Here is a 21,876-nt window from a genome sequence, read left to right on the forward strand (position 1 = left end):
CCAACTCAGAGATCCACCTGCCTCTGCCTCCCTCAGTGCCGGGATTACAGGCAAGAGGACACACACTGCTACTGGGTCTATTTATAGATACGATGTATACAGAAAACTCTGATGGCTGTTGAGGCGGCTCAATTGGTAAAGGCACTTATTGCCAAGTGTGGCAGCCTGTGTTGAGTCCTGGTATACATGTGGTGGAAAGAACCAACTTCCTTTGATTTTTTTTGTCTTTAATCACATCTGTACTCCTATCATTGAAAAAAATGATCAGTATGTTGATGTAGTCTTCCAGACAGAATTACTTAGATGTGATAGTACAGGTCTGCAATTCCAGCCTCTTTGGAGGTCAAGAAGATCACAAGTTCAAAGCCAGTTTATTACCCAGACATAGTCAAGTGTTCTGTAATCCTGACACTAGGAAGGCCGAGGCAGAAGAAATACCACAAGTTTGAGAGATCACCATGGACTACATAGTGAGTTCAGGTCAGCCTAGTCTACGAAATGTCTCAAGCAAACAAAAAAATAATCCCAGAACAACCAAACAAGTTCCCCAGAACACCCTAAGCTTAATCACAGCAAGACCTTGTCTCAACAAAAGGCCCACGCTTTCCCACTGTGCATCACATACTTTCATACTCTGCCAGCAGGCCCTTAGGAGCCAAATGGTGTTCTTTTAGATAGTATGGTTTACCTACTTCTCCACTAAAGAAAAAAGATGAGTTCTTTACCCCTACAACCAGTAAATGTGCATATTTCTAGATTTGATTTTCTTTCTTTTTCCAGACAGGGTTTCTCTGTGTAGCCGTGGCTGGCCTTGAACTCTCAGAGATCACCTGCCCTTGCCTCCCAAGTACTGGGATCAAGGTGTGCACTACCACACGTTTTATTTCTTTGGGGAATTACTGAGGCAAATTTGTATTTCTGGTGTAGTCTCAAACAGCTGTTCAAGTCTGTAACTAGTTGATCCACCAGTAGAGAAGTGTATCTTTTTAACCTTACAATTATATATGTCCAAGTCCTGTGGGTTAAGAGGATGTATAACAACAGAGTTTCATCTGTGTTCCAATTTTGTTTCGTTGGCAGTCTTATGTAGCCCAAGCTATCTCGGAATTCACTCTATAGGTCAGACTGGCCTTGAACTTGCAGTCTGCCTCTCTTTCTCCTGAATGTTGGGCTTACAGGTGTGCAAGCTGTTTTCATACTCTCCTTGTTAATTCTAAACAGTTTCCTTGTGTGTTAAGGCAAGTTTCTCTGTGTATTTGTGTGTGTGAAAAAGCATGTGGAAGTCTACTTGCAGAAGTTGGCTCTCTCCTTTACTGTGTGGAATCCGAGAATAGGATTCAGTTTGTCAAACTTGGTAACAGATGCCTTTTCCACTGAGCCATCTTGGCCAGACCCTTTACAGTTTTCACATTTTACTTTTAATAGGTTTTATTACACCTCTCTGTGTGTGTCTGGGGATTGAACCTAGGGCTTCAAAAATACTAAGTAAGCACTCTATCACTGAACTATTATCTCCAGCTGCCCTCCTCTACTTTTTATACATTTATTTTTTTATTTTCTGTGTGTTTTGCCTGCATGTATGTATGCTCACCATGCGAGTGCTTGGTGCCTGTGTCGGACAGAAGAGGGCATCAGATCTCCTGGAATTGTAGTTTAGAGGTTGTTTTCAGCAACTTTGTGAGTGTTGGTCGAAAGTGAGCCCGAGTCTTTGAAAGACTAGCATCTTTCCATCTCTGGAGCCATCTCTGCAGTCTGGGTATGCCTTGTATTTGCCTGTGCCATGAGGCCAGGCAACAGATTTCAACATACAGTAACTATGGAGTGGATGAATGGAGCATTTCAGCATTAGACCACATCCTAATTCCTTGCATGCTTATCCAGGGTGACTGGACAATTATGCCCAAAGTGCACTCACAGAAAGTAGGTCTCTAGTTATCGGTGAATCTGTGCCTCAGCTGGGTTTGCCGGACTTCTAGAGCAGCCTCACCAGCCCTGTTTGCCCTGCCCCATAGCTCATGATGGAGCAGTCCAAGAAGTCCTCTCTCATGGTGGCCCGCAGCATTCTCAACAACAAGCTAATCAGCAAGAAGCTGGAACGCTATCTGAAGGTGAGGTAAAAGCCAAGAAGGCACTGCCCCAGTTCTGCCCCATCCTCTGCGCGAGCCTGGCCCCACACTGTGACTCCTTCCTCCCTTAAGGTTTCCATCAATCTCTACAGGGCGAGAATCCTTTCACCGACAGCCCGGAGGAGGAGAAGGAACAAGACGAGGTTGAGAGTGGCGCTCTGGATGAGGGGGCACCAGAAGTGACAGAGCACGCAGAGGGTGTGCCTGCACAGCCCCCGGTGCCCCTGGAGCCAGCCCCGGGGACTGCAACACCGCCACCTCCGCCGCCGCCAGAGGAGGAGGGCGCGGTACCCCTGCTAGGCGGGGCGCTGCAGTGCCAGATCCGCGGGATCCCCGGCCTTGACGTGGAAGACGACGAGGAGGGTGGTGGGGGCGATCCATAATCCGTGCCGGCAGCGGGCAGAGCTCGTTTGGCCAAGGCTGGAGGCGCAGCTTAATAAAGTACTTCCCCACCCTAGGTCACTGTGTTGTTAGTGAGTCCTGAGGGAGGGCCCCCGCGGCGTCCAGAGACTGAGTGCGCCTGCGCGCGGGCAAACCCACAAGCGCAGCTCACGCCTGCGCGGACCCGGACGCTCCTGCGCACTAACTTACCCTTGAGGCCCAGCTCCCGAGATGCTGTAGACGCCGAGCCTAGCAACCCGGAAGGCTCAGAGGGGTGGTGGGGGCGGCCCCGTTGGAGGCCGACCAATGGTAGCGCCCAAAGGGAGCGACGTGTGCTCTGCGTCCTCCAGTAGCGGCGGCGCGTTGGACGCATGCGTTCTAGGGAGAGCTAAGAAAAGGGTCTGCTGGCGGATCGCGTCGAAGACATGGAGCAAGGCTATGGAGGTTAGTACGGGCTCCTTGCACTACGGGAGCCGTGCGCACGGCGGGCCTCGGCGGCCGGAACACACTTGCCGCAGGCCGGCGCCGTGTGAGTCGGCAGGACGCGCGCCTTATTGGGCCTCCGCGCAGTCGTTGCCCAGGCGTCGCGTGTGGATTGGCCGGTAGGATTTGGGGGGAGGAGGGATGTGGCGTGGGGGTCGACGCTGTGGCGGGTTTCGGGGTGCGGCCTGGGCCGTCCTCGCCGTGGAGGCCGAGTGGGTCTCCTCGCGGCCGGGACCCGACGACCCCGGCTGTCTGAGTCCCGCCTTCTCTTCCAAAGACGCCACAAAATGGCGGCCCGGGGGCGGGGCTAAGCGGGCGGGAGAGGGCGGGAGACCACGCAGGCCGCCCCGAGAGCCGTGCCCCGGGGCCTCGCTTTCCCCGAGAGCCGTGCCCCGGGGCCTCGCTTTCCCGAGAGAGAGAGAGCAGAGCCCCCGGCCTCGCTTTCCCGAGAGAGAGGGAGAGAGAGAGAGCAGAGCCCCCGGCCTCGCTTTCCCGAGAGAGAGAGAGAAGTGCCCCGGCCTCGCTTTCCCGAGATGCTCGGACAGCGAGCGGTCAGGCGCGGTGCAGCCCCTCGGGGTAACCTGGCTGGGTCTCTGCAGCGTACGCTGCGAGTGCCGACCGTGGAAGTGGACTCCTCCAAGGGCCATACTTTGAGAGGCAGGTTCTACGTATATCCTCCGATCAGGACCACGGACCAGCCGCCCTCCGGGTCTCAGTTTACCGAGGGACTGCAAGTCTTGACTGTAACTTGGTCTACAAAGCGAGTGCAGGGCAGCCAAGGCTACCCAGAGAAACCCTGTCTCGAAACCAAAAAGAAGTCTAGACTGTAACATAGTAACATTACAGTGGCCTGCGGGGACCGAGGGAACTGCGAAAGGGGCATCGATGCCCTTCAGCATCTCTTTGCAGTTAGGTCTCATTTCTCCAGCGTTTAATCTCTAGAATGAGAACCTCCTGGGAGGCCTTTACTCTGCCGAAATTTATCTGCAAGAGACAGTTGGAACACGTGGGATGGGGTTCAGAGTGGGCGCAGGGAGTGGTTAGCAGCTTCTGGCCAATCGGGGAGGGAGGGATTTTGAGAGGCAGTAGAGTAGCACGGTACCGGGAACTGGACTCGGCAGAGAAGCCTCTGGTATGATGAGCACTTGTGCTCTGGTATCTTCAGCGGTCTAGCGCTCTTTCCCTTTCGGATCCTAGCTGTGTCTTCCGTTCCTAGCCTGTCACAACCCTGCTTTATGCCCGTTGGGTTAGGGAACGTTTCGAAGACCCCACTTTCTACCTGCCAATAACTTTACAGACTGAGTTAAAGTGCACGCAGTCTCCTTGATTTCTAACTCCCAAGGATTACTGGAGGGCAATTAGAAGAACTACTGTCTCAGAGAGACACAGTTTGTTCCCAGAGCTAATTCACTTACTGTTAAAAGGGCTGCTTGTTTAACAGAGTAGGTGGGATAGGGGCAGGAAGCCATGTCCTGCTGAAAAGAGAGGACAAACAGCAGCAGGACAGGTGATAAGTCCCCTAATTTAGGAGCTTCAGCTCCCTTTGCTCTAAGTAGGAATTAGGCATGGCAGTACTTGCCGAGTGCCTGTTCTGTGAACGAATTAAAGGGACTGAGTTAGTGGTGGGTTTGGAATATTCTGGAAAGGAAGAATTTTCACTTTGTCAAAGTGAAGTCATTGGACAGCCAGGGGGTGTGCTGCTGTGTTAAGCTATGTGTTGCTGGCTCTAGGAATACAAATGAAGAGTGTAACCCTGCCCCCTCCTGTCAAAACGCTGCTGTAGGGTGGCTTGGTAGGTCAGGCCGAGGCTTGACAGCTGGGGGCATTGAGTATTTGGTTTGTGTCTCCAAATTACCAGCCTGACTCCTGCGTTTGTGGCATTTCTGGCAGCAGTCTGTGAGTTTTTCCACTTATGAGTTGGCTGGACCGGGGGTGAGCGCTATGGCCTAATGTTGTGTCCTGTGCCCTCCAAACTCAGTTCCCTTACTTCATTTTCTGCTTTGACCTCAGCTCAGCCAGATAGACTGTGATGGGGGTGGGGGGTCCTTGAGGGAATGAGGTGTTCTAGATTGTATCCCCTCATTGTAAGTTGACACCTCTGAAAAGGAATTGCTTTTAGACTTTTGAGGTTATTGGAACCCACGTTTTCTTGGTTGTTGGATAGAATCTTGACACATCTTTTTCTTAGGCTACGGGGCCTGGAGTGCTGGACCTGCCAACACCCAGGGTAAGTGGTTCTTGCTTGATGGGTTACATTGTTGGTTTCCCCCGCTGCATGCCCCTCTGTAGTAGAGCCCCACATATGCCCTCACCAGGGTACAATTTCCTTTTCTTCCTGGCTATAAAGGAAGAATAGTTGATTGAGTGCTGCAAGGGAGCAGACACTGGTTCATGATGGAATACTGCCTGTATCACTCCCCTACCTACCACCAACCAGTTTTCTCAGTTTTCTTTCAGATTGTAGTACCCATCCACCTCTGTTAGTTTGTGTGTATTAATTGTGCATTCCTATTATATTTGCCATGTCATGGAATGTTTTTGTTTTGACATACTTTTCCTGTGACCCTTTAGAGAGATAAAGTCTTTGGGGGGGGGGGTGTTTTTTGTTTTGGTTTTTTTTTTTTTTTTTTTTTTGAGACAAGGTTTCTTTGTGTAGCCTTGGTTGCCCTACACTGGCTTTGTAGACCAGGCTGGCCTCGAACTCACTGAGATCTACCTGCCTCTGCCTCCCAGAGTGTTGGAATTACAGACACGCACCACTGCACCCAGCTCAATAAAACCTATTTTCAACTCAAGAACTGTACAAAAATAGATGGAAGGCTAGATGTGACCTAGGGGTTTTTTGTGTGTGTTGTGTGTGGTTTTGGTTTTTCTTTCCCCCCCCCCCCTTTTCTGAGGCTAGAACCTGCCCCACACACAGCCCACTCCAGGAGACAAAGTTTTCCCCTGTTTTCCAATCCTGGAACATATTCCTGACACTATTGGGGGCAAGCCGCTTTTATGTATATCCCCATGTGTCCCAGGAGGAGATCTTAGGGAACCTCAGCCACATGGTACACCCTTGTTGGGTTAAGAATGTGATTTTCCATTGATGTCCTATTAGCAGGATTGCCAGTCACCAGGTTTGGCTCCTGGTGAGAACTGAACCTGTGTAGGGGTCTCTCTGAGGCTCCAGGCCACACTGGCCTCTCAGTTGGCATTGCAGTGTGGATCACCATCCTGGGACCACTCTGTACCTTTCTTTCAGTAGTTTTCATGGGAGAAGTCAGGCTTGTCGGGGGAGAGAATTGTTGATGCTTTATACTCACTCTGTAAAACATGAAAATGCTAAGGACCACTGCCACTACCATCACACCCTGTTTTCTAGTGCATTGAGGTGGTGGCTGTCCTTAGGGAAGCTGTAATTCTGGCATTGAAGTGCTTCTGTGTTGTTTTCCCTAAGGTACATACGGAAGCGGTATGGCCAGCTGGCAAGGTGAGACCTGACAGGGATCTTAAGGTGGGCAAGTAAGGCTCTTAAACAGCCATCCAGAGGGGGCTGAGGCACACGGCCCTACTCCCCACGTGGCTGTGTATACACATCTATTGTGGCTAGCAGAAGAAAGGTTGCTGGACACTGGGTGCTTAGGAGTACCAGAGCTGGGCTAGCCTGGAGGGGAGTGTGAGCTTGTTAGAGAGGGATTGTGGATGTAGTGTGGGAACAGCAGCTTTCAAATATCTTTGTCAGTAGTGTGAACTGCTATTTGGAGGCTCTTGGCTACCTCTGGCTTTGATTAGGAAACAAGTCCTACTGTCTTTGGGTTTTCAAGACAGGGTTTCTCTTTGTAGCCTTGGCTGTCTTGGAGCTTGCTCTTTAGATCAGGCTGACCTCTGCCTCCCAAGTGCTGGGATTAAAGGCGTGTGCTGCCACTGCCCAGCAAAATTTTAATTTTTTTTTAACGTATGAATGCTCTGTTTGCATGTACACCTGCATCTCAGAAGAGGGCATCAGTTCCCATGTGGTTGCTATGAATTAAACTCAGGACCTCTGGAAGAGCAGCCAGTCCCTCTAGTCCCATCCTACTGTCTCCTAAAGAAAACCTAATACACTATGGGGGGATACAAAATGAATAAAGTGTAATTAATAAAAGTTAAAAAATGATAAAAAAAAAAAGAAAGAAAACCTAATACAGTCTGGCCACTTGTCTTGATCACGTGTGTGTTGTGGTGTGATGCTGGTGATGCTTGGTTCCATAACTTTTTTTCTTCCTGGTGGGCAGAGAGTGCTCCTGCAGACAAGGACGTCATGCACAGCCTCATGTGCTGAGTTCTAACATGATTCCTCTTTCTTCTAATAGGTTATGAAAACTACAACTACTACAACACCCAGAACACCAGTGTCTCTGCAGGAGCACCCTATAGTTATGGCCCAGCCTCATGGGAGGCCACCAAGGCCAGTGATGGTGGCCTGGCAGTTGGGAGTTCTGCCATGCATATGGCCTCTTTTGCCCCAGAGCCATGCGCTGACAACTCTGACTCGCTCATTGCCAAGATCAATCAACGCTTGGACATGTTGTCCAAGGAAGGAGGCAGGGGTGGGACCAGCAGCGGTGGGGAGGGCATGCAGGACCGAGACAGGTGATTATGGCCTTAACCCTCTCCTGGTGGAGTCCCTTTGTTGAGTCAGATGGGATGGGTAGCAACTCTTTGGGAAAGACCTCTTCCCTGCTCAGCTGTGTTAGACAGGAGCTGGAACCCGGTGGGAGGGTCCCTGCAATAGGACCTCATTGAAGGTTTCTTAAACTGTTGGCTGTTTAAGGCTAACCCAAGATTCTTTCTTCATCTGTTAAGGGCATCATGCTCTTTCTGTGTTAGCAATGTCTGAATGAGGGTCTTAGGCCGATTTGCCTCCTGGGCAGTTAGGTAGATATCGGGTGGTTTGGTGTTTTGTTCTGAATGCAAGGGGGTCATCTTAAAGTTAAGCGAAAGTTAGATGTTAGGTGTCGTGGGTGGCTTAGCCAGGCTCCTGGCTGCTCCTGACAAGGTGTGTACTTCCTTTGCAGCTCATTCCGCTTCCAGTCGTACGAGCCCTACAGCTCCAGGCCCTGCTTGCCTGAGCATAATCCCTATCGCCCCGGCTACAATTATGATTATGACTTTGACTTGGGGACTGACCGAAATGGTAGCTTTGGTGGGACGTTCAATGACTGTCGGGACCCAGCCCCAGAACGGGGTTCCCTTGATGGCTTCTTCAGGGGCCGGGGCCAGGGCCAGGGCCGCTTCCAGGACCGGAACAACTCCAGCACCTTCATACGTAGCGACCCCTTCATGCCACCCTCAGCTTCCTCGGAGCCCCTCTCTACTACCTGGAATGAGCTGAACTACATGGGCGGACGTGGGCTAGGTGGGCCCTCCACCAACAGGCCACCGCCTTCCCTCTTCTCCCAGTCCATGGCCCCTGACTACAGCGTTGTGGGCATGCAGGGGGTGGGCGGTTTTGGTAACACCATGCCTTATGGATGTGGCCGGTCCCAGACCCGGATTCGGGATTGGGTAAGTTCACCCCCACTCCCGTTACCTTCCTAACAGCTTTATTGAGGTAAACACTGTGTGCTTCTGTGTACTGTGAGATGCCCTTACTTTCCAGTGTGCAGTTGCACTTTCAGGAAGTTTTAGATGTCTCCATCAGCCCACCGGCCATCCCTGAGTTGGCCTGTTGTGGATATTCCATAGCAATAGAATATCACATGTACCTTTGTGTGTCTGGCTTCTTCAAGCATGGCATGAGTTTTGGACTCCAGCTCTAGTGTCTCTCGCCTCTTTAAGGCGTTTTCCTGCCTTTGTTCTTACAAATGCAGGTCTTTATTTGTGGGGCATCTTACTGGCCCAGGCTAGTACTGCATGCATGTGTTTGTGTCTATAGCCCAGAAGGAGGGGGTTTGAGCGCTTTGGACCAGACAGCATGGGCAGGAAGCGGAAGCAGTTTCCACTGTATGAAGAACCTGATGCCAAACTGGCCCGTGCTGACAGTGACGGAGATCTATCTGAAAACGGTATGCTCTGGGGATCACTGAGCCAGGTGGGTGTAAGATGAATCCGTTGCCTGCTCAGGACTTTGGGTGGCGGGCGTTGTCTGGCTGGTGCTTCCTTAGCCAAGTCCTGTTGTCAGTGTGGTCTCTGAGCTTGGGAGAATGAGAATGCTCTGGAGGTCATCCCCCTAGGGCTAATACTTCTGTCCCTGTGCCTGGCAGATGATGGAGCTGGTGACTTCCGGTCAGATGAAGACTTCAGGGGGGTGAGTTTACCTTCATGGGTTCTCTCTGTCTGGGCTTGCTTTCTTCTATCCTTCCGCGTTCTTCCTCACACACATGGAAAAAACTGATCTTTTGTGTGCATCCTGTAACAACTGTTCTCTTTCTCTTTTTCTCTCTCTCAATTCTTCCTCACACATTATATCTCCACCACAGTTTCTCCTCCCAACCACTCTTCCTAGTTGCCCCCTCAACTTTCCCTCCTTGCCCTTAGATCAATTTCCCTTCTGAAAAGAGCAGGCATCCCAGGGATATTATCCACTGTTCTCTTTCTTAAAAAGCTCCCAAACCTTTTTCCTTGCCTTACAGTGTTGAGTCTAGCCATCAGCCTTCTAATTGTGGGGCTCTGCAGGCTGCTGCTGACCCGATAGCCAGTCATTGGGGAGTGGCAGCAGAGGCCAGTCTTGGGCCACACCACATTCCTGAGGAGGGGACTTAACTCCCTGCACGTGGTGTTAGAAAGTTCCCTCTATGTACTTCTGGTGGTCAGGTGGAGAGCAGGTGAGGGTGGACTAACAGGATCTTCAATAGCTTTGCTTTTAGGGGGTGGCAGGAGATAGAGTCCAGGGCTTAAGCCATGATCCAGGAAGCAAAAGCAGTCAGGTCTCTGTAAGTTCAAGGCCAGCCTGGTCTACAGAGCAAGTCCAGGACAGCCAAGGCTACACAGAGAAACTATCTTTTAAAAAAAAAAAAAAAAAAAAAAAAATGATCTCCAAGTGCTCTTTCCTGAGAAGGAAAGAGAAGCTTTTCGAAGAGTCTTGCTTGTTCCTCATTCAGTTGTCCTATCTCTTAAGGCTGGACATCTGTTAACTCTAGATCTGCTTAAGACATTGGCTCTGCTTAGGTCATCCTAGGATCTGTATTTACCGTAATTTGTTAGAATGCTAAAGACACACTTGGAAATTTGGGAAGGGCTATTTCCAGTTGGTGCTGGAATTAAATGCCACAGGCTGGAACTATTTCCCCTGCCAATGGATGAGCTCTTGTTCTGTAGTACAGAACTGTATGGTATGCCTTTGCCACCAGGCAGGTTCTGTCACTTTGAAGAGAACTGAATTGGTGGCTGTAGAAGGAAAAAAAAAAAACCTCGTCGTCTTGTAATGGCAATGAATTATAACAGTACACTTGAGCTGTGCTCTGTGGTTCTGAGGTTTCCCCAGAGCTGCCTCATTTCCCGGCACCATAGCAGACTAAAGTATATGGTGAGACGGCGTACTAGGTATTAGAGCCTGAGCTGCTTAGAAAGAACTCTGGACCTGTCTCCCTCACTGCCTGACATTGCATATGCCTTTTTTCAGGAGGATGAATTCTGTGACATCAGGAAGCAGAGAGGTAGGCATCATTCAGTATCTTTTGAAGCCTTTCTCTCTCTGACCCATACTTGTTACCCAGCTCCCAGCCAGCTTCTGAGTAAAACAGACTTTCATGGAGACCTTCATGGCTCGTGGCAGAGGAACTGCAGCTGTGCAGTGGGCCTAACTGTGGGAACTAACTCCAAAGCTAGGCTCCAGTGTTTGGTGCAGGATTTGCTTGAAAGGAGTTCCTTTGCCTCAGTGGGTACAAGTTGTAGGAGTTGGGGAGCCCATCTCTGGGTATCTGTGATGCCCATGATAGGAAAGTGAGTTTCAGCAGTCTGGAGAAAAAGAGGCCCCTTTCCTATTTCCATTTTCTTTCCATCATTCTGGCCCATCTCTATACCCACCATCTAGTAGGGGGTTGTTTTGTGTTTTTTTCTTTTTCTCAGTTGTGAGCCTCAGTCTGTGTACCCTGGCCTCTGCCAGAAATACTGGCAGCTTCAGTACCTGTGGACTGTGGTTGATCTTGGGAGGGTGGCCTGTAAGGTGCACTCAGGCCCATATCTCAAGGTGTTTATCACTGAACAAACAGGACTTGTCAGCTGTAGGGCCAGAAACCCAAGAGCCCAACAAAGCTTATACCCCAAGGGTGACTTGGAGAATAGGCCTGAGCTGTAAGGCTTTAGGCTTAGCCAGGAGCCACTTGTCTTCCTCCCTGTTCTGTGGGCCTGGACTAGATGGTTACCCTCAAGGAGCATAGGCTAGCCCTCTTCACCTATAATCTGAAGGCCCTTGGCTCCTTCAAGGTTCTTGGGTTACTTAACCCTCAGATGTCCTCCAGCCCACACATTACAGTTTTGTCCACAGCTTGGAATCACCCCACCCCACCCCCTAGCATTCAGCAGCTCATGCAGCCGGGTAAATGCTAAAGCAAAGGTGACATGTTTGTTGCGCACAGGTCCTGCTACCCAACCGGGATGACTTTGCTATTAAACAGCAGTCATAGTTTCAGGCAGTGACCTCTTGCCAAAAGTCCCACACGTCCTTTTGAGAGGCTTCTGAGCAGCGCACGCCGGTCGCCATCTTCGTGGGACAGTCTCGGGACTGGCATCAGGGGTAGGGGTTACAGTTCAGATGCTTATCCAACCTTTTTTCAGCATCCAGCCCTGGCCCTGAGCCTGGGGATCTGGCGTGGTCTTATGCTGAGATGCTGGCCACAGGACTGTCCTGGGAGCTATGCCAGCCCCAGGGAATGGATGGGAGGACCAGTTGGTCTCTTCCCATTTTTGTTTCTAGGATTGCTTCCCACTCTGCCTTGGGAAAGTCCAAGGTTGTTGGTTTTGTGAGTGGAAGATAGAGATTGGGCCAGCAAGGACTGTCAGACCTGCTGAGTCCCTAGTTTGGGTGAGGCCAACAGGACAGTCACCACAGCCCACCTAGAGGTGGGATGGAGGGTGGCAGTGCAGCTTTCTTTATTTCCTGAGGCCTTCCAGCTGCTCCCTCTGTGGGGATATTTGCAGCTCTTTGAGTGACGTGGGAGAAGACCCAACAACAGAGTGCTATATTGTATAAGCAGGCTGGGACAGAACAGAGTAGGTGGCCATGAGTGGGATGGGCCTCTGCCCGTCAGGCCATGGGAGGAGTGAGGCAACTCCTCTGGGGCCTCATCAAAGGTCCTGGTACGCCAGGAACCTCTACCAGCCCCTCAGTGCCTGGGGTACCCTGGCCCTGCCACAAGAGGTGGAAGCTGGGCACAAGGTGTAGCTGCTGAGCGGCAGCATCCAACTTGGACCTGGAGCTGGCCCCCCTGCAGGCTCCTCAGTGTCTCGAGGGGACTTTTCTGTTACAGGAGAAAAGGAGGATGAGGACGAGGACGTGAAGAAGAGGCGGGAGAAGCAGAGGAGGAGAGACAGGATGCGGGACAGAGCAGCTGACAGGTGAGGCTTTGGCGAGACAGGTTGACAGCCCTAGGTAAACGTCCCCAGCTGAAGGCGGTCACACCTGGGCACCATCCGTCTTTCCAGGCTCCCCTGTAATGCACAACATTTTATTTTGATGTAACTCCAGCTGTCAAGAAATCTTGGGCAGTGGAGCTGGAGAGGTGGCTTAGAGGCTGCTCTTCCAAAGGTCCTGAGTTATTCTCAGCAACCACATGGTTGGCTCACAACCATCTATAATGAGATTTGGTGTCCTCTTCTGGCCTACAAGCATACAATCAGACAGGACACTGTATACATAGTAGATCTTTAAAAAAGAAAGAAACCTTAGCCAGGTTGATGGACGATACAACTTAGAGAGGTGTGTGAAAGATGTTTCACCCACACCCACCCCCGATAAATGAAATTTGTTATTTCGTTTTTTGAGATAGAGTTTCTCTGTGTAGCCCTGGCTGTCCTGGACTTACTTTGTAGACCAGGATGGCCTTGAACTCGCAGGCATGCGCCACCATGCCCCGCTTGATAAATGAAATTTTTAAAAAGCCATTTGGTCTGGGGAGATGTGGACCTAAAACCAAACCCTAAGCACCTACAACAAAAGTCTTACACAGCTATGTACACTGTAAACTTGGCAGTGTTGGGGGTGAGACGGAAGGATCGCTGTACTATTTGATGAGAGACCCTGTCTCAGAAACAGACAGTTCACACCACGGGATTTCTAAATGACAGGGTCTATTTCCATGCTACTCAAAGAGTGAGGTGACTTTCATTTCCTTGATACTGGGAGTGGAGCTCAAAGCATCCAAGTGCCAAGGGAGTGAGTTATATCTGGCCTTGTGCCTAGGTTTTGTTTTGTTTTTTGTTTGTTTGTTTGTTTGTTTGTTTTTCTTCTCTTTTGTTTTTTAATATTTTGTGTCTGTACTAATGAACAAGGATTTCAAAGACGTTTAAAATTGTCAAGAGAGAGTCGGACATGCTATCACATGCCTTTAATTCCAGCACTAAGGAGGCAGAGGCAGGCAGATCTCTTAAGCTTGAGAACAGCCAGGACTACACAGAGAAACCCTGTTTAGAAAAAAATAGAGGGATTGTTAGAGCACAGAATAGAATTGCAACAGGGATTGTCCCCATGACTCTTTAATAGTCTCTCATCAGCCCTTTCTGGACACCTGTGAATGTCTCCTCTTCTCTCTTTGGCCCAGAGAGATTGTCAAACAACTGTAGAATAGTTTTCCTGAAATGTTTGCAAGGCTGGCCCACTGTATTTCTGTACCCAAAGATGAGCTGGTGGTCGGTGCGCTACCACTTCTTTCTGTGTTCTCTCTAGGATTCAGTTTGCCTGTTCTGTATGCAAGTTTCGTAGCTTTGAAGATGAAGAAATTCAAAAACATCTGCAAAGCAAATTTCACAAAGAGACGTTGAGGTTTATAAGTACCAAACTGCCTGACAAGACAGTGGAGTTCCTCCAGGTAAAGGGTGTGCAGTGTTTGTAGATAACTTTGCAACTGTAAAGACCCTTCAGGGGGTCAAGAGGAGGAATCCAATTTCTTTTTATAAACTGAAGCTGTTGTTGATGTTTCTGTGTCATAGTGATAATAGCTCTGACCACAGCAGGTTTTTCCCATCAAGCTGCTACAGTAGCACCTCCTCCCACTCTGCAGTTGAGAAACGCCGAGAATGCTGTGTTCTCATTTCATTGGTGGTGTCTCTTCAACCCTTCTAGGAGTACATCATAAACAGGAATAAGAAGATTGAGAAGCGGCGTCAGGAATTGTTGGAGAAGGAGAGCCCTAAACCCAAACCAGATCCGTTCAAAGGTAAATTGTGAACCCAGTGTCCACGTTATTCTGCATGCTCTTAAAGGTGCAGAACATGGCTGAGTGCGGGCTGGCTGCTCTTCCAGAGGACTCAGGTTTGAGTCTTTCCTGTTTTTCAGGACGAGGGTGTGTGTGTGTGTGTTTCCCTGGCTGTCCTGGAATGGAGATCCACCTGCCTCTGCCTCTGCCTCCTGAGTTTGTTTCTTACTACCACATGGCAGCTCACAGTCCTCTGTAGCTCCAGTTCCAGGGGCTCCAATGCTCTTTTGGCTTCTGTGCACATAGATGTGGTCAGAATGCCCATACATATAAAGTGAATTGATTGAAGAAGAAAAAAAGAAAGGGAGGGAAAAAGGAGTGCAGAGGTTTGTATAGCTCTACTTTATTTGGGGTTCTTTAAGAGAAAGGTTAAAAGAGAAAGAAGACGTAGACTTCTTTTGGCTTAGTTCTAGATGGTTAGGGTCAGGTTCTTTGTGAAAATAGCAATCTCAGTCGCCAGGATATGCCTTCCTCCTCTGTCCTTCTCCTGGAAACCCCATCCTCTCTCTAGGCTCTGGTATGTATACTCTCCCAGAGTCCTTAGAATTGTACTAACTCCAGAGGCAAAGACCACACCACTCTCCACGCCTCAAGAGGCTGTTATAAGCTGTGTAAACTAAGGCTGACCCATATCCCACACTTGGGATTCAAACAGAAACACATTTACATAACATAACTGAGTTTGTTTTTGTTTGGTTTGGTTGTTTGTTTTTTAAGATGTCTTTATGATGTATAGAGTGCTCTGCCTGCATGTACACCTGTACGCCAGAAAGCAAGTTTTGTTTGTATAGCTATGGCTGTCCCAGACTCTTGGTAGACCAGGCTGGCCTCGAACTTACAGAGTGCTGGGATTTTGTCATGGTTCCAGCTACATAACTGAGTGGTTTTTGTTTTGTTTTGTTTATTAATTATTTGTTACAATTTATTCACTTTGTATCCTGGCTGTTGCCTGCTCCCTCTACTCTTCCCAATTCCATCCACCCTTCCTCTTCTCCTCCTATGCCCCTCCCCTAGTGCATTGATAGGGGAGGTCCTCCTTCCCTTCTATCTGACCCAAGTCTGTCTTGCATTATCAGTACTGGCTGCATTGTCTTCCTTTGGTCGCCTGGCAAGGCTGCACTCCTCCCCCCCAAGGGGAGGTGATCAGAGAGGCTGCCACTGAGTTCATGCCAGAGACAACCCTGCTTCCCTTACTAGGGTACCCACTTGGAAACTGAGTAGTGTATGGGCTGTATCCAGGCAATAGTTTTAGGTCCTCCATGCATGGACCTTGATTGGAATATCAGCCGCTGCAGGGCCCCCAAGGCCCAGTTTTTTTTGTTTGTTTGGTTGGCTGGAGTTTTAGTTTTTGTTTTGTCTCTGCTGGCCTCCTTTTGGAGCTCCTGTCCCGTTCACCAGCCTTCCGCCCTCCCCCGCCCCATCCAGTCCATCTGCCCCCTTCTTTGGCTATGAGTCTTGGCCTCCGCTTCAATACCTCTCTCAGTGGAGTCTTTCAGAGGCCGTCTATGGTAGGCGCCAAGACAGGGAACATAACTGAGCTTTTAAACTTTGTTGTGGTTCATAGGCTTTACAGCCAAGTAGAGCTATTGATTGCTTTTCATCCTTGGTACCTTACATAGCATTGTTTTGATTCTTTGAAAGCTACACACAACTGCATAACAACAGCTTATGAGAATGGTATGAAGCAACCTGATGGTTCTCTCCTTGGTGTAGACACAGCTGGAAGGATGATGTTTCAACAAATCGTTCTTCACAGTGGGCCAGATCTCCTATGGGAACAAACATACAGGAGGGTGGCCAGAGGAGACAATGCGGACCTTGCTGGGAGAAGGGAGAAAACTGCTTGTTTGGTTCCATTCCAGGGATTGGCCAGGAACATTTCTTCAAGAAGATTGAAGCTGCACACTGCTTGGCCTGTGATATGCTGATTCCTGCCCAGCACCAGCTTCTCCAGCGGCATCTGCACTCTGTGGACCATAACCATAATCGAAGGGTAAATAGTTTTGATGCCGGCTGGCTGCCGGTTGAATGAGGTTAGACCCTTGGGTGTTGCTATCAGGTCTTGCAGCAAGCCTGTCACCTTCCTGTAACCTTCACTCCGGATTGCTAAAATGAAAGGACCTGGTATTCCCACCTACTTGGAAGCTGATTTAAGAGGCAGGCTTTCATTCTCCTGTTCTTTCTCTCTGCTTGGTTTCAGGCAGGCTGGCCTAGAACTCAAAAGATTTACCTGCCTCTGCCTCCCAAGGATTAACGGTGTATGCCTCCATGCCCAGCCTGGCCCTGTGTCTTAAAAAGAGAAAGCGATAAAAGACACAGACAGAAACTGGTGCATGGATTGCCTGGATATAATAGCTAAATTAAAACTATTTTCTACAGATTACACAAAGTTTTCCAGTTGCTGGGTTTCTGTAAGGTGAAGCTAACAGCTATTTGAGAGTTCAGTGGCCTTGGGGACCAACGTCCCTTTTTGTCTTCCCCTTATGATGAGGCAGAGGCTAAAGGTTTAGCCTGGGGATTAAGCAGGGTTTTGTTGTTGCTGATTTTTTCAGCAACAACAACAAAAAAGTCTGATCAAGCCAGGCATGTTGGTGCACATCTGTAATCCCAGCACTCAGGGAGGCAGAAGCAGACAGATTTCTGTGAGTTCGAGATCAGCCTGATCTACAGAGTCCAGAAAAGCCAAGACTCCGTTATACAGAGAAACCCTGTCTCGAAAAAACTTGAAAAGTCTGAGCAATACCGTTGACCTTCCCCTGTAAATCCTGCAATCACAGCTTGAAACAACTAGGGATTGAAAGGATTTGCAATTCTTTTAAATGCTTCCCAACTAATACCTTATCATAGCCATTTACGCAGCATTAGCTTTATTAGGCTAAGTTACCTAAAATATAGGGAGGATACGCATTAGGTCCTTTGCAAATACTGGGCCATTTTATAGGAGACTTGAGTGTCCTTGTAGTTTGTTTTTTGAAGGGTGCATGAAGTCAATTCCCTGCCATTAGGAGGTTCTGTAGGCCCAGAGCATCTGATCTGCATTGTGTGGCATGAGTGCTATAGATTTGTAAAAGCAGCTACTGAAATAAAACAGTGGGTGTGGCTGCATTTCAGCTACTGGGTTAGCATCTCAATCAAGACAATACCAGGGACTCCTCCCCACCCCGAATTCCTGGAACTCACAGATCCGCCTGCCTCTGCCTTCTGAGTGCTATGGTTAAAGGACAACTCCATCACCCCTGGGCTCCATCTCATCTTACTGCTTGCTTTTTTTTTTTTTTTCTTTCTTTAGATTTATTTTTATCTGTATGATTGTTTTGCCTGTTACATATTGTTATACCTGTACACTGGTGCCCATGGATGTCAGAAAAGCTCCAGATCCCCTTTAACTGTATTTAGAGACTCCATGTGGCTACTAGGAACCAACCCTGATCCTCTTCAACAGCAAAAAGTGTTGTTAGCCAAAGAACGTCTCTCCAGTTCCTTTTAGGGCCTTTCAAGACCAGCAGAACAGTCTACAAGCAAGTGGTTAGTATATGAAAAGAGAAGTCACGAAGCAGTGAGCTGCTTTTAGACATGGCTGGAGAGACGGCTAAGTAGAGGCTGGTATCAAAGCTGTGCACTAGCATGCTTTGCCCAGTCTGTAAGGTTTTAGCTGGTGCTGCTAGGACTTACTGTGAGGGCACTGTAACCTCAAAAGCTTTGCCCTTCCCTGTTTAGTCCACACAACTTTTTATTTTGTTGTTTGTTGTTTTTTGTTTGTTTGTTTGTTTGTTTTGGTTTGGTTTGTTTTTTTGTTGTTGTTGTTGTTGGTCGGTTTGGGTTGTTTTGTTTTTATTGTTGTTGTTGGTTGGTTGGTTTGGAGATCAGGTCTCACCAAATACACATGATACATGGTCATACCTGCCTTTGGTTTTATAATATAACCTTTCCACTTGGTTGCACTGCTTTTCCTTCAGGGGCTGTCTGGTACTTCTCTTTCATGTTTTTTGGCATTTTGAGATTTTCCTCCAAAATAAAGATGGCAGTTGTGTGTCGTGAAAACTTGACATAGTGACCTAGTTCCTTTCCTTCCTTCCTTTCTTTTTTTCTGATTTATTTTATGTTCGTTGATATTTGGCCTTCATCTATGTCTGTCTGTGTAAAGGTATCAGATCCCCTGGAACTGGACTTAGAGAAAGTTGAGAGCTACCATGTGGTTTCTGGGAATTGAACCCAGGTCCTCTGGAAGAGCAGTCACCACTCTTAACCCCTGAGCCATTTCTCCAGCCCCCCAACCCTCAGTTTCATTGCTTAGTGATAAAATACCCTGACGAAAGACAACTTAGCAGAAAAAGGATTTCACCAGCAAATCCCATTTAGTACAGTGTAGTACAGGAGCGCCTGTGTGCTTAGTGCTTAGCTAGTTGTCTCATACGGCCCAGTGGCTGGTGCCACCCCACTGACCAGGCCAGCCTGATCCAGGCAGTACAGCACTGAGGCTTTAGCTGGATGGTTGGGTTGTGTCAAGTTGACAATTAAACTAACCACCGCACACCCTGGCTAGTCCTCTGGTTTCCCTTGGCTACTTTTAAAAGCCTACTTTTGGTTGCCTTTGCAGTTGGCTGCTGAACAGTTCAAGAAAACAAGTCTCCATGTGGCTAAGAGCGTTTTGAACAACAAACATATAGTGAAGATGCTGGAAAAATACCTCAAGGTTTGTGTTCGGGAATCTAGTGGACTGCAAAGTTTTGGGGGTGAAAGATTTGTATGGAATGTAGTTAGGGTGCAGTGTTCATCATTTCTGAGTTTTAAAAAGAAGGAAAGAAAAAAGAAGGAAAGACATGAGAACACATGAGGGTTAGATATGGGACAGTGGGGGTTTCTAGAGACTTGGTTACTTGCCTGTGACCTTGGGCTGTAGTGCTGTTCTGCATTATGCTACTCAAACTCAACACAGAAAAGACAAGACTGTAAGCTCTAAAGGACTGAGCTGGTGCTGGTGCTGGTGCTGTGCTCTTCAGAAAGCATCCAAGCTGGATAGAGTGACATGCCTATAGTTCTAGCTACTCTGGAGCCGAGGGAGAATCAGTTCAGCCCAGGAAATTGAGATCAGCATGGCAGCATAGCAAGACCTGGCCTCAAAACAATGAAATGAGTCAAACTATAAAGGAAATATAAGGTACTAAGGTGGTGTGGTGGCACACACCTGTAATGGTAGCACTTGGGAGCCAGGTAGGATTATTGAATTCGAGGCTGGCCAGGACCATTGTAACAGTAGGCTGAAAACAGCACAGATAGGCTCCGTGGGTGGCGCTGGTGGTAGAGCGCTTGTTTAGCATGTATGATGACTTGGGTTTAATCCTTAATACCCCAAAATATGTGTGTTAATTAACAGAGAGTAGGCCATGAATTTGAGGAAGATAGAGACCACTCATGAGAATTTCTTAATAAATAAAAATAAACTAACCAAGCCAGGCATGGTGGCTCGTGCTTTTAATCCAAGCACTTGGGAGGCAGAGGCAGTTGGATCTCTCTGAGTTTGAAGTCAGCCTTGTCTAGGGTTCAGGACAACCAGGGCTTGTTACACAAAAAAAAACCCTGCCTCAAATAAATAAATAAGTAAATAAATAAATGAAAGTAACCCAACCAAACTTAATCTAATCTGTGAACTTTGAAGGCTGCTGTCTCCTGCTTATAGGCTGCTGCTTTGCAGACTCTGGCCCTGAAAACAAGAACTCCTCCTAAGCTGGGCTGTTGTTGGGCCAGGGCACTGATCTGTGTTCCCTCTCTGTCCAGGGTGAGGATCCTTTTGTCAATGAAACTGCTGCTGACCTTGAGACAGAAGGAGATGAAAATGTAGGAGGAGAGGAGAAGGAGACGCCAGAGGAGGTAGCTGCAGAAGTATTAGCAGAGGTGATTACAGCAGCAGTGAGGGCTGTAGAGGGAGAAGGAGAACCGGCCACAGAGCATAAAGAAGTCGTAGATGAAGTGGGAGGCCCTGCAGATACAACAGAGGCCAGTAGTGACCCCCACACTGAAAAGCTGCCAGAGGAGCAGACCTGTGAAACAGCGCCTGAAAGCGGGAACACTGAAGACAAGGCCAGAAGTGAAGCTGCTGAGGCCAGAAATGAAGTCATTGTGCCAGCAGCAGAGGCCGAAAGCCACATACCTGTTGCTATCCCAGGAATCATGGAAGATGAAGTGGAACAAACTGATGCGGAGTCCAAAGATACTCCCCCAGAATGACCTTTTCTCCCTGTTTAAAGGGAAGTGGTATCATGTGCTATCTTTGGTTTGTAAGCAGCACTGGGGAGTGTGTTTGGTGAAAAGACTTGGCCATCTCCTTCCCCGTGTACCTCAAGGATTGATGCTATACAGTGGATGGTTTCCCCCCTCTGTTAGAATACAAAAAGAGGTAAACTGTTTTCCAAGTGGCCTTGATGGCTGTCTGTGCACTGCAGTTAGAATAATAAAAGTAGATCTTGCTGATAACTTGTTAAATACTGAACCTGACAGAATGTGAAGGTGTGGTTGGTTTGGTTTTTTACTTGGGAAGCAGCTTGATAAGAATATAATTTTTGTTGTTTAAGGGAATTCCCTTTATTCACCTGCATGGCACATGATGTGGGAGGGACGTAAGGTTCAACCCCCCAAGTGGGTGAGAACTGACATTGTGCCCCCTCACCAGTAAACGGACCTGCCTACGATCAGACACATTTTTAAAGCCTTTATTTTCGCTTTGGCATTAAGATAGCATCTTCCTTGACCCAAGCTAGCCTCAAACTCAATCCTCCTGTGTCAAGCCTTTGGAGCCCTGGTTCTGTATGTGTACAGCCATGCTCAGCTGGGCTTTGGTTTTATAAATGCTCCTCACCAGATGTGGCAGCATCCTGCTAACACTAGACATCTGCCACGTGACCGTGGCCTGTGCATGAGCTCTGAAAAAGCCCCGCAGTAGAGGGCTGTTTTCCAGGAGCATACCCACCTGAGCCTTTAGCATGATGGCACTGCCAAAGGCATGGTTCTCACTGGTGAGTGAGTGCTGGTCAGTCTGATGGCTCACCTCTTGGTGTTCCACCTCTCTTACTAGTGCAGATTTTTTTCCCTCGTAATTTCGTTATTCCCACCTAAAGTATTTAGGAAGAAAACAAGAAATTGCTCTATCAATGGAAGACAAATACAAGTTTCCATAGCTCATACAGTTAAGTAAAGATGTTTCATTTAAGCAAATAGTTTTCTTTGGCAGTTCTGCATCTGAGCACGGGAGGCTTACCATGTCTTTGTACCAGGTTTTATAGGGTCAGAATGATCATTTTCCCCCTTTTGAAATTAATTCCTTTGTCCATCTGACTACACATTTCACGTCTTGGAAACATCAGCCAGTGAAGAATTATTGTAAAAGGCAGTAAAATATTGCAGCAATTCCATCAGCACTTCTGTTAAGGAGCATTCATTACTAGAGGATATGAGATGAACTTTGGAAATACCAATATCAAAACTTAATAAGCAATAAAGTGATGCCACTGAGA

At 48.3% G+C, this 21,876-nt stretch overlaps 2 protein-coding genes across 7 annotated transcripts in view; both read left to right on the top strand.

Moving 5' to 3' along the window:
• The window catches only part of Akap8l (A-kinase anchoring protein 8 like), a 35,634-nt gene extending 33,051 nt beyond the window's left edge, over window positions 1-2,583 (top strand). For all 3 annotated transcript variants that reach the window (XM_021637537.2, XM_021637538.2, XM_021637539.2), the window contains 2 exons: window positions 2,013-2,108; window positions 2,219-2,583. In XM_021637537.2, the coding sequence (XP_021493212.1) occupies window positions 2,013-2,108; window positions 2,219-2,509 (387 nt within the window). In that variant the 3' untranslated portion in view covers window positions 2,510-2,583. The remainder of the gene's footprint in view (window positions 1-2,012; window positions 2,109-2,218) is intronic.
• A 211-nt stretch (window positions 2,584-2,794) lies between these two features.
• Window positions 2,795-21,876, top strand: Akap8 (A-kinase anchoring protein 8). 4 transcript variants are annotated; one of them, XM_021637544.2, is made up of 14 exons: window positions 2,795-2,951; window positions 5,179-5,217; window positions 6,433-6,465; window positions 7,328-7,607; window positions 8,033-8,522; window positions 8,893-9,022; window positions 9,221-9,264; window positions 10,579-10,612; window positions 12,425-12,512; window positions 13,840-13,981; window positions 14,236-14,329; window positions 16,231-16,361; window positions 18,966-19,061; window positions 20,144-21,876. In XM_021637544.2, exons 1-14 carry the CDS (start codon window positions 2,933-2,935, stop codon window positions 20,591-20,593), a joined length of 2,070 nt encoding a protein of 689 aa, XP_021493219.1. In that variant the 5' UTR covers window positions 2,795-2,932; the 3' UTR covers window positions 20,594-21,876. The 4 variants fall into 4 exon arrangements, with proteins under 4 accessions (XP_021493219.1, XP_021493220.1, XP_060227046.1 ...); XM_060371063.1 differs by lacking the exon at window positions 2,795-2,951 and adding an exon at window positions 2,970-3,109; XM_021637545.2 differs by lacking the exon at window positions 6,433-6,465 and having other exon boundaries at window positions 2,796-2,951.

Source organism: Meriones unguiculatus, chromosome 17 (assembly GCF_030254825.1).
Source record: "Meriones unguiculatus strain TT.TT164.6M chromosome 17, Bangor_MerUng_6.1, whole genome shotgun sequence".
Classification (NCBI taxonomy): Eukaryota; Metazoa; Chordata; class Mammalia; order Rodentia; family Muridae; genus Meriones; species Meriones unguiculatus.

Bases quoted from the DNA above. Each gene is read 5' to 3' on its own strand.
- Akap8 (XM_021637544.2), top strand. The intron at 9,265-10,578 runs GTGAGTTTACCT...GCCTTTTTTCAG, and splicing joins CAGATGAAGACTTCAGGGGG to GAGGATGAATTCTGTGACAT. The intron at 16,362-18,965 runs GTAAATAGTTTT...TTGCCTTTGCAG, and splicing joins ACCATAACCATAATCGAAGG to TTGGCTGCTGAACAGTTCAA.